This window comes from Phaethon lepturus, unplaced genomic scaffold (genome assembly GCF_000687285.1).
Source record: "Phaethon lepturus isolate BGI_N335 unplaced genomic scaffold, ASM68728v1 scaffold25005, whole genome shotgun sequence".
Lineage (NCBI taxonomy): Eukaryota > Metazoa > Chordata > Aves > Phaethontiformes > Phaethontidae > Phaethon > Phaethon lepturus.
Window position 1 is genome coordinate 1 of NW_010542991.1, and position 13,825 is coordinate 13,825.

At 46.2% G+C, this 13,825-nt stretch overlaps 2 protein-coding genes across 3 annotated transcripts in view; one reads left to right on the top strand and one right to left on the bottom strand.

Moving 5' to 3' along the window:
- The first annotated feature begins 6 nt into the window (after positions 1–6).
- OTUD3 (OTU deubiquitinase 3) lies at positions 7–7,595 on the top strand. Of its 2 annotated transcripts, none has more exons than XM_010288227.1 (8): positions 7–43; positions 729–877; positions 1,649–1,761; positions 4,920–5,042; positions 5,760–5,885; positions 6,471–6,567; positions 6,844–7,025; positions 7,352–7,595. In XM_010288227.1, exons 2-8 carry the CDS (start codon positions 814–816, stop codon positions 7,526–7,528), a joined length of 882 nt encoding a protein of 293 aa, XP_010286529.1. In that variant the 5' UTR covers positions 7–43; positions 729–813; the 3' UTR covers positions 7,529–7,595. The 2 variants fall into 2 exon arrangements, with proteins under 2 accessions (XP_010286529.1, XP_010286530.1); XM_010288228.1 differs by having other exon boundaries at positions 9–43; positions 4,920–5,041; positions 5,753–5,885; positions 7,352–7,528.
- A 4,688-nt stretch (positions 7,596–12,283) lies between these two features.
- Positions 12,284–13,825, bottom strand: part of LOC104621685 (basic phospholipase A2 F16-like) — a 1,920-nt gene continuing 378 nt past the window's right edge. The window contains exons 2-4 of the mRNA XM_010288230.1: positions 13,641–13,697; positions 12,990–13,096; positions 12,284–12,426 (exon numbers count right to left, since the gene is read on the bottom strand). Coding sequence (XP_010286532.1) covers positions 12,284–12,426; positions 12,990–13,096; positions 13,641–13,697 — 307 coding nt within the window. The remainder of the gene's footprint in view (positions 12,427–12,989; positions 13,097–13,640; positions 13,698–13,825) is intronic.

Here is a 13,825-nt window from a genome sequence, read left to right on the forward strand (position 1 = left end):
TCCGGGCCCTCGGCCTCAAGCTGCGGGAGGTGCCGGGCGATGGGTGAGCGCCGCGCCGCGTCTCCCTGGCACCCCCGGAGCCGGCACTTCCATGGGCCTCCTGTCCCCGGGGGTTGAGGGCTTTCTCCTCCCCCGGGTGGTGTGGGGGGCCTGTGTTCCTGGGGGCTACGGGCTTTCCCCTCGGGGTCGAGTGGAGATGAGGGCTTCCCTGCTGTAGTCTGCAGGGATCAGGGGGCTCCGCTCGCGGTCTGTGTCACTTGGGCCTGAGGGCTCTCCTAGTCCCCGGCCTGATGCCCAGCGGGGCTGGGGGCTCCACTGGCCAGCTGAGTAGTAGGGAGGCCCATAGGCACTGGGAGAAAGGGGAATTAGGGGTGTCTGATGAGGCATTGCGTCGTGGATCTCCGGGTTGTCCTTTGTTCCATTATGTCATTTGTCTTGGTGTCGGTTTAAGAGAGTTTGGCCCAGTGCTATTACGGCCCTTGATTTACTGGAGTTGATGACAATATTCCTGCCAGCACTTCTAATTTCAGCAGCCGTTTAAAGCACAAGGAATAGGTGCTACTTCACATTCATACCCTTCTTGAACCCACCAGGCAGAAAGAGTGCAGCTCTTTTCCTTTCCTGTTAACACCATATGCCTTTCCGCTGCTGCACCAGGATCATTGATTTAATGTTGTAGCTGTTAGCTACCTTTCAGACACACTAACTTGCATTTCTCTTTTTGGTAGCAATTGTTTGTTTCGGGCCCTCGGTGACCAGCTTGAGGGGCACTCACGGAACCACCTCAGACATCGCCAGGAAACGGTGGATTACATGATAAAGCAGCGGGAGGATTTTGAGCCTTTTGTGGAGGATGATGTGCCCTTTGAGAAACACGGTATGGTCTCCATAGGGCACTAATGGAACGGTTATTGTGTAATGCGATGACATCTCCTTTGAGCAGCTTCTTACTAAAGAGTTCCTCATCCCTGAACTGTGCTCGAGCTCCTCTCTAGTCTTTGGAAACAGTGAGTTTACACTTCTCTCTGTTATGTTTCTGTAGAAAGATGAGCTATTAAACTTGTATTCAGTTTGTCTTGGAAATTGTTTAAATTTAGGAGAAACTTGGAGAAGGAAAGAGAGGCATAAAAAGGCAAGGAATAAAAATTTGGTGTTTTCGAAAGGAACTTGCAAAAATTGTCTAGCTCTGCTTGAATACTGGTGGCTGTTGAGTGGATTTCTTTTTTTCCTGGACACTTGATATTTCATATTGGTAACCTAGGGGAAGATCCAAAGCAGAGTCCAACACAGCCTTTGTTCTAAGAGCTTCGAGGATGTGCCAAGTACCATGCAGGTGATGCATGAAAATGGTTTGGTCATTTAATATGTGGCTCTCTTCCTTCTGAGCTAACGCAGAGCTGACAGCCTTGCCTAATCTAAGGGTGTACTGCGGTGGGGGTTTTTTTGAGGTTTCTGTGGTCATTTAAGACATGTTAACTTCTGTCGCTGCCAAATTCTTGCCTCAGCCGTCACTGTTTCACAGCTGGGATTTCCTTGCCAGAATTTCTTGGGCTTGTGTTGAAATTTTGCTACTCGCTATCCCTCCAGTGTTTTTGGAAGCACTGCCAGAAGCTAGGTTTCCAACTCTTCTGAATGTTTTTTCCTTTAGTTACCAATTTGGCAAAGCCTGGTACCTTTGCTGGCAACGATGCTATTGTGGCCTTTGCAAGGAACAATCAAATGAATGTGGTTATTCATCAGCTTAATGCTCCGCTGTGGCAGGTGAGAAACAAAACTTCTCTATTTTGGCCTAATTTTTAGCTGATGAATACAAATAGTGTTGAAACTTCATGATCTGTTAAAAGAGAGTAGTGGGTAGCCATAGTTAGCTGGACACGGTGTAGAGCTGTGCTTGCTTTTTCAGCCTTGAAGGAAAACACTCCAGAGTTCAGCTAGGAGGAGAGGGAATGAAAGAAAACAATATCTATGTGAAAGATAAGTATGTGGAGACAGAGCAGCATGTTTTAGTTTGGTTTTGAGCTACTGGCTTCATTGGTATGTTTCTCCCTCCTGAAGATCAGGCTACACGTGAGGTGACTTTTCTGATAGGAATTTGAGCCAGGCTTAAGGAAACCTGTACCATAAGGTTCAGGAATATGGAAGCAAAGGTACAGCAGGGCGGTCCCTGCAGTGGGTTGGAACAAAGTTCTGCAGTTCTGCATGGGATTTGGAGTGAGAAGGTTTCTGACAGTTGGAGAAATGAGGTTCTGGACTGGGCAGAAGAGGGAAGAAGTCTTAAAACCTTAAGGCAGTGTTTAATCAGCTTCTGGAAAGGACTGTGTGTATGTTTTCCTCTGACAGCGGGGCATGGGAACAAGTGAATGATCAGGTCCCTCCTACTCCTTTGTTGTTTTTCTGTGGCAAGGCCACACTGGAATGGGTCCATGCTCAATCTCTGCCTGTTTATGGAGCACGTGAGAACCTGTATTCAAGTCAGGATCATTTCTGGCCCCAATTTACAGACAGAACCAATGAAGTATGTAGATTAAACAGGGCAATAAAGATAAAAGACCAGATGAAAGCTGTCAGTGACGTCTTAAATAGATTTGAAACAGTGTCGGGTGGATTCCTGAGCCCAAACAAGTTTAAACTCTTATTTATATGGCAGCTGTGGGCAGTAAGACAGCTAACCTACATATTAAAAAAAAAAAAAAAAGTGTACCTGACAATTACAGAAATGAGTGGGAATACTCAACTGGCTGGCCTGCGAGAGTGTACAGAGGTAATGACCCTGCAGGAGAGTTCGTGGGGCAGCTGTTCATGTTTTGTTACTGTTTGGAACTGGGTACTCACCTCAGTCCGCTCAACTCTTACCCGTAATTTTGTATATCCTCTCAAAAAACCCTAAACTCTCCCCCCCACTCCGTTCATTAACCTTTCCAGAGTTGTAAATACAGAGTTTGTGACGAGGTTCTGTTTTGCCTGAGTGTAGTCTCATTAGTGAAAGGTGGTCTTAGGCTCTTGAGCCATAAGTAGAGTGAGCTGTTAATAGTTGTAACATAAGGAGTCTCCTACCTGCACAGAGGATACATCAGGGCATCAAAGTAGGCAGGGGATCACAACATGGTGACGTTAGTGAGTTGCTAGACTCGACTAACCCAGAACACCCTCTTTCTTAATTTTCTGTACTTCAATATACATTTTTCTTCCCCTCTCTCTCCTTTGGAGCCCCAGCAATATTTTAGAAAGATTAGATGTTGAAAAAGAGAGCATTTCCAGAGAGGCACATCAGTAAGATGCTTAAAGCAGATGATGTGAATATCTCCTTTGGTCCCAACTCTAAAGCAGATGGTGAATTGTCCTTTAATTTTACGAGAACTGTTTGTATCTGCTGCAGGTAAGCTGGAAAACTGTGAGCAGAAGTGTTCAGGACCTCCAACTCTGGCCTAATCAAAAGCTCTTTGGAGGTGGGCGTCTCTGCACGGACCTTCTAGGGCTTTAAACACCCTTTGCCTTTTTTGATAGTGACTGTCAATGTGGAGCTTCAAGTTAGCTCACATGTATAGGTTATTTTATTGGCTTTTTGGATAACTGCTTACCTTTTTTTCAGTGTTTTTGCCAGTTTTTTATCTGCAGCTATTTTTTACTTACAGTTCCAACGTATTGTGGAAAAAACACGCAAAAAGAGGCTTCATTACTGAGAGCTAAATTGACTAATTTTCAGAATAATCTTTCAAGAGCTTTGGGATTTGTTAGATACCTATTTAGGCTCTGGCGGAGGAGAAATGTTGAAAATAAGTCTTACTCAGATCCAACACGCTGAATAACTTAATAGGGTAAAAGGTAGGGTAAAAGGCAGATGTTAAGTATAACCAAGTGTTGAGTTGGAACTTAAAGGTGAACAAGTGTAAAGTAGATGAATGGAGAATATCTGTTGTGAAATCTGAAGTCATTCGTGCAACACAAACTGCAGACGTGGTTGAAAGGTATAAGGTGTATGCTCTGTAAGTTGGGATAAGCTGATTCAAAGACGTGAAAGGATTGGGAAATTTGGGAGCCCTAAAGCAAGCATTGCTTGTCCTTTGTTTACTGACATCTTCTCCAAGAAAGCTGTCAGATCTTTGAACTCTGACTTGACGGGTAAGCAAAGCAGATCTGCAAATGCAATGTAACTTTCTGCATTCCTTGCAAGAGCTGGAATGCTGTGTAGCTTTTAGCTAACAGTTTGAGACACTGACAATTGGGGTAAGAATTATTCTCACATCAGTACAGATAATACTCGGAGCAGGAATTTTCTACAGAAACTGCTGTACTTGGTGCTGACAAAGCAAAGGAACATTTGGTTATTAACAGTGCTCCTGAATGGAGTTAATACATTTTCCTGGTTTGGCTTTACTTCTATTAGTCTTTCTTTTAAAAACAAAACATATCCACTTTGAATGCTAACTGTTAAAACAGCATCTGTCCCAACTGCAGAACAAAACTTACTCTGGGTGACTGTTTCCGCTGTGGTCATAACTTGAACAGACTCTTTTTTTCCCCACCCCTCATGTTTGAGGGGAAAAAGGCGTTGTACACTCAGTGGGAGCTGTCGCTGAAATTGGATCTGGGAAGATCATCAGAAAACAGCTTCTGTAGAAAGTGTAGAAAATAGCTTCCCACTGAAATATTTCCATAACATGTTTTGTTTGTTGATGACATGACTGACCAATGTTGTGTTCTGGTTTTCGAACATTATCTTTGAGACAGAAGCTCTGGGGTTACTGTAGGCACATCTGGATTATTAGGCCAACTCTTCCAGTTTAAAGATGCTTCAGTAGCTGCGTACTTTGCTTCCGATCACAGTGTTCATCATTGCTTCAAAAAAAAAAAATTTTTTGAAAAATATGATTCTAAAGTTGATTCCAAATCCTCATTTGCTATTTATTTATTTCATTTAGATTCGGGGCACAGACAAAAACAACGTGAGGGAACTGCACATTGCGTATCGTTACGGAGAGCACTACGACAGTGTGAGGAGAATCAATGACGATTCTGAAGCTCCAGCGTATCTTCAGATGGAGGTCGGTTATGACAGGCTGACCTGAGTCAGCTGTGGGTGACAGATAAAACAGATGAACGTTACCCGTTGATTTCCTGTCTCATTTGCATTGAGATTGAGAAAAGTTTGGTCCTTCTGTCATGCTGGAGATAGAAAAGACCCTAAGGTCCTTGTAACTAGTGCTGCATGCTCTCTTGAGGCAGGCTGTGAAGTGTTTAAATTCCTGGGCTGAAAATCAATCCCGAATCTGATGCTGTGATGTGGGCTGTAGATGTCTTGAAGCAATCCCAGCTAAATTACATACTCGTGCACTCCGAATGCAAAAATAAAGGGAAAGGAGGAAAGAGATGGAAATGCAGCTGGATACAACAGTACTCTTCATATCTCTGTGTTAAGGAATAAGCTGTGATGAACTTAAAGCTCTCTGCACAGAATTGTATAATGTGTGGCATCGTAAATAAATTAATACCTGACTTCAAAAGCCAATGATAGTTTTATTGGTATGCGTGATCTTGTAGTATGTGCGAGTTTGCTCAGTGGTGTGTGAGCTGTGGGAAATGGTGTCAATGACGATGGAAGTTACACAGTTTCCAAGATGCTTTGACGCAGGATATTCCTGAGAAAAATGCGCCATAATAATTACATTTGTTATGATGTCAGATTTTTTTTTTTACTGCACATGATGATTTTTTTTGCTGCATGTGCTTGTGTGATCTGCTGGGCTTTGCTTTTCTTGCAGACGCTTTGCAAAAATGATACGAATAAGGAGGAGAAAGTGAAGCCGCAGAAGAGTGACTTTGAAGAGGAGATTGAAGTTGAAATGGAAAATGCTATACAAAAAGTGTGTAATGCAACTGGATGTTCAGTAAGTATTGAGTAGCCTGCCTATGCTTAGTGTTCAAACCTCCTTGATACATGAAAGTAGCCTTGGGAGAAGTTCTAAAAAGCATTCAGCTTGGACAATTTTATACCACAGCTGCAAATCAGGATGGTTTTCATCCTAGGCTCAACCCTTAAATGCAGATGAAATATGTATTCCATGTGGATACCTAATAATTCTGGAAGGTTTATCTTCCAACCTCTCAGAAAACTTGCTTTAAAACAAATTCTGTAAAATTTGAAATCCTTTGAGCGTGTCTGTAGTTGAACATCCCAAATGACTAGATCCTCTGTAAATCTTAGCCGCTGTCACTGGATAGCCTGTGTGGTTCCTGCAGATTGCCGCTTGCACTGTGCACATGCAGAGAACAGGAGGGACCAAGCATGAAACAGTTACTCCTTTTTCCTGATATCTTCAGGTTTTTAAGATTTTCCTCCCTCACCTTTTTCAGATATGGAATACAGGCTAATTGAAAGGTCATTAAAGCAGACAGCCTCAGTGGCGCAGATGGTTGTTATTCTATGTCAGTGATTTGAACTCTCTTTGGTCTTACCTTTCTCTTGTGGACAGGACATTGATTTAGTAAGCCGGATTCTGGAAGTGGAAGACTACAATATAGAATCGGCAATATTTGCCATCTTTCAAGCGAACGAAGTGGAAAGAATCAGTAAGTATACGGAGTTTGTCACAGAAGGTGTAAACTGCTGTAAACAGCAGTTCAACGGGGACAGGAGCGGTTGAAGCTTGCTGTTGGCTGTGCTGCCACCTCAGCCTTTCTGCGGTCAGGAAGGATATTAGTGAGGGCAGATTCCATCCAGCTTCTGAGGGAAAAACAAAACAAAACAAACCCCACTTTTCCAGAAAGTCTGGAAGAAGGAAATGGCTGACACTGAGACAGCTTCTGGGTAGCGTGTGTCTGAGGAAAAACCTCTGTTGTTGGTAGGTACTGAGGAGCAGCACGATCCCCAGAGCAAAGATCAGAACTCCAGCAGCAGAACCCTGTGGGAAGAAAATGGAACTGGTTCAAGAATGTTTGGAAATCAAAGCTTGCGTCAAGGTGAAATAGAAAACAACAAAGGACGGGCTAGATCTGATGAAGAGAACCGAGCTAGCAGAAACCCAAAGGTTTGTAAAGGGTGGTTTGGCAGTGATTTACACGTCCTTTAACGATTAGGGGAATGCTTGGGATTGCTTAATCGGCAACTATCTTCTCCTTTGAATTACAATTATGTTGCTGCTACAGCTGTGACTTCTCCAGTACAAACATTTGTTAGTGACATGTGGCACTCTTCCCAAAGTGACAGAAAATAAACTCCAGATAAGTAGTTTGGAATAAACATTCTCTGGCATCTGGTTTGATATCTCCTTGTCTCTTTTCCAGTGTACTATTTTTCCCCAACTGAGCAGAAAACGTGTGTTTTCAATGTTGTGTTTTCATCCTTCCTTTTCAGGTATCTAAGAAACAAAAGAAGGAACAGCAGCGGCTAGAGAAGAAGAAGCAACAGGAAGAAAGGCACCGACAAAAGGTCTTGGCCAACAAGAGTAACTGTGCAGATAGCAGCCTGAGAGAGACAGACTCAAACAACCATGTCACCTTGGTGAAGGCCATGGCAGCTCTAAACATATGATCAAATGTGTTCCAAGTGCTCTGGTGAGAAAAGCAAATAAAACTGATGAAGACAAAACTCCCCTTAAGTAAATTTCCAGGCATCCGTTATCTTAAAAACCGTTTCTGTGGAGATCTCTAAGCACACATGAACTTCCTGTTTCATTGATTGTGGGGTGAACAATTACTCAGTAATTCTGCATCAACCTGTGTGTGACAAGAGTTCTTTGAACTTTCAAAAAAATTAGAGACTTTGTTTTTAGAATTTTGGAGTTAGTTGAAGGTGAAGAACTGAGAACCATTTCTTCACACAGCAGTGTCAGATTTGCTTTGAGATCTCTTGATGTGCTTAAATTATTTTCTTTTTTATAGCAACCTTTTACTTGGTTATGCTTGGAGAAGCTTTATTTTACCTTGCTGTCAGGGAAAGCTTAACAGTTCTCAACTCAGGAATGTGTTTGGGTTTTTTTTTTTTTTTCCTATTTAAATTCAAATAAAATAAGGGAACAGAATCCCAGAATCCTTTCCAAAGCTAAGTGTGTCAGCCAATACTGTACCAACCATGAGATTCCTCTTCTTTCCCCATGCAAAATGCAGTGATCGGTTTTAATCTCACTAGAACTGCTTGTGTTGCACTGGGCTGTTTCAGAAGTGATTCCTACATGAAGGGAGAATGGGATTGCTGTGTCCACGCTTGCTTCTTGCTGAAGTTTGAGATCAGCTCATCTGCTAGCTGTTGAGACCTTTGGAGAGAAAAATAACAACAATACCAGTGGACACGTGAGCCTGCAGAGCCGATTCATCCCATCTGGTGAAGTCGTAAGGAGGTAGCAGAATGCGGCATGAGCAGGCATGAGGTTTCTGTGGAGTGTTGTTACTTGGACATCTGGAATCTCATCTCTTTGCCACGCTCTGGAGCTTTTGGGCTACTCCAGAGCTTTAGTCCAAGCCAGGAACTTGATAGTTGTTAGTCCCCCAAAAAAGTAGTATAGACAAAGGATCAAGAGTCCTGGGAACAAGCTTCCAAGTAGCAGTGGTCACTGGGAACCCTGCCTACTTCACTCTTCATAAATCAAGCTTTTTCCAGGATAGGATTTTTTTTCATCTTAAATTCCCCTTCGGTAACGTCACCAGGTACTGTAGAATGTACAGCTTGAATTCTGTGATGCTATCCACCATAGAATTGGGAATTTGGCCTGAAGTGTGAGGACTGTGGGACTTGGCCCTCGATTTGTGCCTTGCAGTGTTTCAGCTTCACTCAGATTTTTGGACTAGTATCAAGCACTGAGCTTGACGAAAGCATATGTGCACTTACACACACAATAGATAACAGGAGACACCTCATCAGCCAGGGCAGAGACAAAATAGATTTTTTGAAAGTAAGGAGTGTTACTTTTGAAAAAATTCTGTGCGTTCTTTGAAGTTTCCAAATCGGCACAGAAATATAAATGCCTTTTTTGACTGAACTGCCAAGATCTGAGCTAGTACTTTTTCATAAGCTCTGCTACTCTATCAAGAGCATGTGAAGAATAAAAAGAAAGGAGCTCTAAGTCCTGGTGGTGTAGAACAGGCTTTAATGCTGGTGAAGAAGTTCCTTTGGTTCCTGTAATGAGGTTGGTGGAAATAAAAAGTAATACAAAGCAGCTCTTAGGCTTTTAGGCAAAGCAGTGTGTGAAGGGCTGCTTTGAGTGCCAGTGGTAGGCACAGGTAGCTGCTGTGGAGGGAAATCGAAACGGTATTTCACAGGTAGGATGAGCCTTCAATTCACAGTACTATTCTTGAAGTGAAAAATGATTTTGCTAAAATCCATTTTATGCCAATTTTCAGATGGCCTGTTGTTGGCAGCATTACTTCCTGGAATGCTTTTTCCCAAAAATAGTCACTTTTACAGTAGTGGATAGAACAGCGAGTCGTAGCTTAGTGGGGAGAAAGTGCAAGTCACTTCCCTGCTGTGAGGGGTTGAAGACGGTGGGTGTAGCGAGGTAGTTCAGGGAAATGTGCCACCTTTGTCTTGCCCAGCTGCATTTCGAGTTGAAAGGCAGGGGTGTTCTGCAAGTTTGAGAAGATAATAAGAATTTGCAGCTGTACACTATGGTCTTTGTTGTTTGATCTTAATAAATTGCTTTTTTGTCTTCTGAGCCAGAGCTGGTATTATTAGGATATACAACAAGGATTGTTGCTGCTTCCCGCCTGGAGAGCTGTGAAGGGAGTTGTCCTGTAGCCAGCAGCCAGGAAGCTGAGCTTTTGTAGGTGTGAAGGGATGTGCAAAACCCAACCTCAGCCTGTCCAGGATAAAACGGGCAGGCCTGCAACAGCAATGGGTTGTAAAGAGCAGAGAGAGAGGCTGACCTTCAGCTCATGGCCTCTGATTCCTGTAACAAATCTGTGGCCGAAAATGCTTTAATTTCCAAGTGTAGTATGATTAAAACAAACTCTTAATGTGCCAGGCTCTTAAGTCTCGTTAGACCAGTCAAAATCTCTGTGATTTTGCCAGGATAGCTTTGTGTCTGCACAAACATTTTTTATCCAAAGGTGTTAAAACTTTCATTTTGTCTGTTTTTAGAATTTTTTTCCTTTAGCTGCTGAAATCTCCACCTGCCCTTATGATGTGTATTTTTTCTAGGGAATCCTTGTGCAGCCTTCCTCAGGGAACTCGCTTTTACGCAGAAAATTTGCTTTGCAAACAGGTCATGGATTTTCCTTGCAGGAGGAAGGGAGGCGAGAAACAAGAGAAGAGAAACATCGTGATTCATCGCCTGTGTTTACTCCTTGGTGGGGCTAACCGCGCTTTGTAATACGTGATCATGGGACAGGGAGCGCTGCACGTTCCCTTGGTGTTTGAGGAGGATTACCTAGTTGTTCCCTCGTGGAGGGTCACGAGTGGGCAGGGGGCCAGGAGTGTGCTTCAACTGCTGCCGGACCGGCACTGTCAGCCTCTTGAAGGCGAGTACGCAGCAGGGCAACGTAGAAAGCTGCTTTCCCTGCATCCCTACCACCATCATCTTCCTCAAACTTATTTTTCCCAAATCCTGCACCTGCAGGATGGACTTGAGTTGAAGGGGAAGCTTTAAGCATTTAGCCAGGTTCTGCCTGATATCCCTAAGTATGTCTTGGCCTTGCCATGTGTAGGAGGGCTTTTCTGCTTGCGCTGCTCGGTTTCTGGGGTTCCCCATTCCCTTTTGGTTTATTTAACAACAGTTTCACCTCGTCTGCAGTGCCTGAACGTCAGAAGTCATGTCACCCATGGTATCCACATCTGCAGTGCTCTCAGATTCCTTTTCTGTTGGAGTCTGTTGAAACTACACGAGAGATTTCTTTTCCTTTCCCTGCTCTGGACTCTCAGCAGGGCACGCGCTGTGGTTACCAAACCCAAACTCCTCTGGTTTTGGATTCTGAGTGCAATAAAGGTGGCAAAGATGCACCAGCTGAACTGTGTGAATGGAGTTGTGTGTACTGTGCGTGCTGTGGGTTAAAAGGCAAAACTTTCAGATTGATTTAATGAGTCTGCACAACTTGAACCGTTCCTGGGGATGCGATCTGGCTCCCGGGGTCTACGTTCACCTGCCGGCTTTTGCTAGCGTCAGAAACTTTGCTGAAAGCAGGGGGAATTGGGTCATTCTTCGTGTTTGTGTTCCAGCGTTGTATAAATGGAGATGGTTTGTGCTCGTGCTGATCCTTGCCACTGCCTGGAGCAGAGCCTGTTTGCAGGCTCAAAGCTTAGAGAGCAGCATCAGCTTCATCAGCTCGCTCTCATCCCAAAGCCCTCATCCCAAAGCCCTCACGAGGCACTGGAAAACGTGTGAAAAGGAGAGATGAGTGTTTTGGGAGTGTAAAGACACCACATTTACTGTAGGAAGCGTGGGGAAGGGATCTCGCTCCTGGTGAAAGACTTAATGGGAGTCAGGTAGGAGCCCCCAATGCTGAAGTGAAACTCGAAGAGAATCCCCTTAAAACCCGTTTATTTTAGGAGCCCTCACTCTGGGGGTGTGCAGAACACCTCTCTGGAGGTGGCTGGGGCCTGAGGGCCAGCTGGCCCCAGCTCGTTAGGGCTAATTGCAGATCGCCTGCAGCTGCAGTGAGGGAGGAGATGGTGCAGGAGCAGCCTGAGGAGACCTGCCTGGCCCACTCCAGCCCTGCCAGGGCCTGCGGGAGATGGGGTGCAAGAGTGAGCCACCCCAAACCCCCGAGACCACCGCCACTGTGCTCCCCCACGGCTTTAGTGAGTATTAATTGCTTAAATAGTCGTTAGGAGCGGGACAGGGCTGTGTTGCAGCCGAGCTCCCTGAGGGGAGCTGGCTTTGGGGTTGGGGTGTGGCAGCCATGTGCTGGTTCTGTTGATGTTGGTTTTGTGTTTGGGGTTTTTTTTTTTCTTTCTCCAAAGTTCTTATACGGGTTGGCTGCTAAAATGTCCCTTCTGGTAAATGTTTTTTAAGAAAAAGATGCAAAACTATTTGCATGCATAAATATTTGCTTCAGAAAATGAGCCGTGAAACTCTGTGCTGTTTCCTACCCCTTCCACCACCGATTCCTGAAACACGAACACGATGCTGGATGCGCTTTACAAATTGCCTTTGAAAATTTATTTTTATTTGTAGGGATACCCTCATTTTTAGGATTTATTTAATCGGGGGGAGGGGGGCTTTCCCTGTGCACCAGTTCGGGGGAAAGGTGCTGGAGGCCTTTTGGGGTGCAGCAAGGCCGGGCCCCACCCGGCCGCAGGGAAAGGCCAAAACCCCCCATTTTAGACCATTTCCGTCAGGATTCGAGCCCGGCGTGTCTAGCAGGAGGGAGTTGGGCCCTTGCACAGTAAATTGGGGTAATTCTTGTAAGAGTTGCGGTAGGTCCGGGCCGTCCGTTGGAAGCACTCTGCCGCGCGCTTGTCGCACTCGCAGCTCTGTCTTTGGCACCAAGTCCCAGAACCTGGAAGAAAATTTGGGAGGGGGGCTGGAGTCAGGGGACATCTTCTGGACCGTCCCCGTGGCGTACGCAGCCCCCCGCGTTGAGTTTGGGCGGTCTCGGGTAGTCCTCTTGCCTCTGGTGCATGGAGCTCCCTGGCTAGGAACCACGCGTGGCCCTGGAGGCACCATTTAATTGGCTTTCTCTACCCATCTGTGTATAGATACTTGCTTTGACCGCAGGGAAGTGCTTCGTTTTGATCCACTCGCCGGGAAACGGCAGCCTTTGCGCTGGGGAAATCGCGGCGGCAGTGCCAGGTCCCCATCCAAGACGGGAGGGTCACCTCAAACCCTCAGTATCTGGCCTCTACAGAAGGCCAAGCCCCCTCCTGTGGGAGGTCTCCAAGCTCTAAACTTCACCATAGTCCTAGTAAATATATGTTTGCCCTATTCCTGGCACTTTTCCCTCATTTCCACCCCCTTCCCAGTGAGTGGTTTCCAAGCCAGGATGGTCTAAAGGGTATCTTGGAAGAGAGCGTTGTGGTTGTGCCTTCCCGCCGGGGGCTTTGACCCCACGCCGTCTCTTACCACAGGTTATCTGGCTGCTCCGAGTGGAGTATTTGTACGTGACCAGTTTGGGACTGCAGCGGGGGGAAGACAGCTTCCTGTAGCAGCAGTCGTGGGCATGGCAGCACCTGGGAGCACAAGGGTTGTGGTCAGGGCAGGACGGGCAGCCATGGGGACGATACTACGGTGCTGAACATCTGCTGGCGCACGGCCCCCGTGAGGAACGTCTCGCCCTTGCTGGCGGGTCATGCCGCAGCCATGTTCTCCTCGGCGTTGCCCTCACGCTCGAGTGCCCATGCCATGGGAGCGAGGGAGGGTGACTCGCGCCTTTCTGGCATCGTCGGCGCAGCGCGCTCGCTGCTTTCCCGTTGCTCTGCTGCGGGGCCTTTGCTGGACGTCTAACGGCGGCTTGCCATTAGCCCGGGTGCTGGTTGGAGCCCGATGCGTTTCTGCCCGTCGCTACAAAGGCGGAAGAAACGCTGCTGCACGCCACTCCCGCCCGCTACTGCCGCAAAGCAGCTTTTTTTTTTTTAAAGAGGTGTTAAGGACGATGGTTTTTTTGCCTTGCGCTCTCGGCTCCCGGGGCCAGCGTTCCCTGCGCTGCGCCCGGGGCGAGGGAGGCGAGGAGGGGGCTGGGGGCACCCGCTCTGCTTGCACCAGGCCCCGACTTACCAGTCGGTCGCATCCAGCGGCTGAGTTGTAGGACAGCGCCGATTTCCCGGTCTTGTGCTTAATCATTGAACCGAACTGAAGCACGTTGCAGCTGGCGGGGGCCAGCCCTGCGACTGGAGACGGGGGCGGTTAGGAGCAACGGGAAAAGCAACATCCCGTCCCACCCCTCCGTACCAAAAATGAGC

Bases quoted from the DNA above. Each gene is read 5' to 3' on its own strand.
- OTUD3 (XM_010288228.1), top strand. From the start codon at position 814: ATGATAAAGCAGCGGGAGGATTTTGAGCCTTTTGTGGAGGATGATGTG. The intron at 878-1,648 runs GTATGGTCTCCA...TTTTTCCTTTAG, and splicing joins TGTGCCCTTTGAGAAACACG to TTACCAATTTGGCAAAGCCT. The intron at 6,568-6,843 runs GTAAGTATACGG...TGTTGTTGGTAG, and splicing joins GAACGAAGTGGAAAGAATCA to GTACTGAGGAGCAGCACGAT.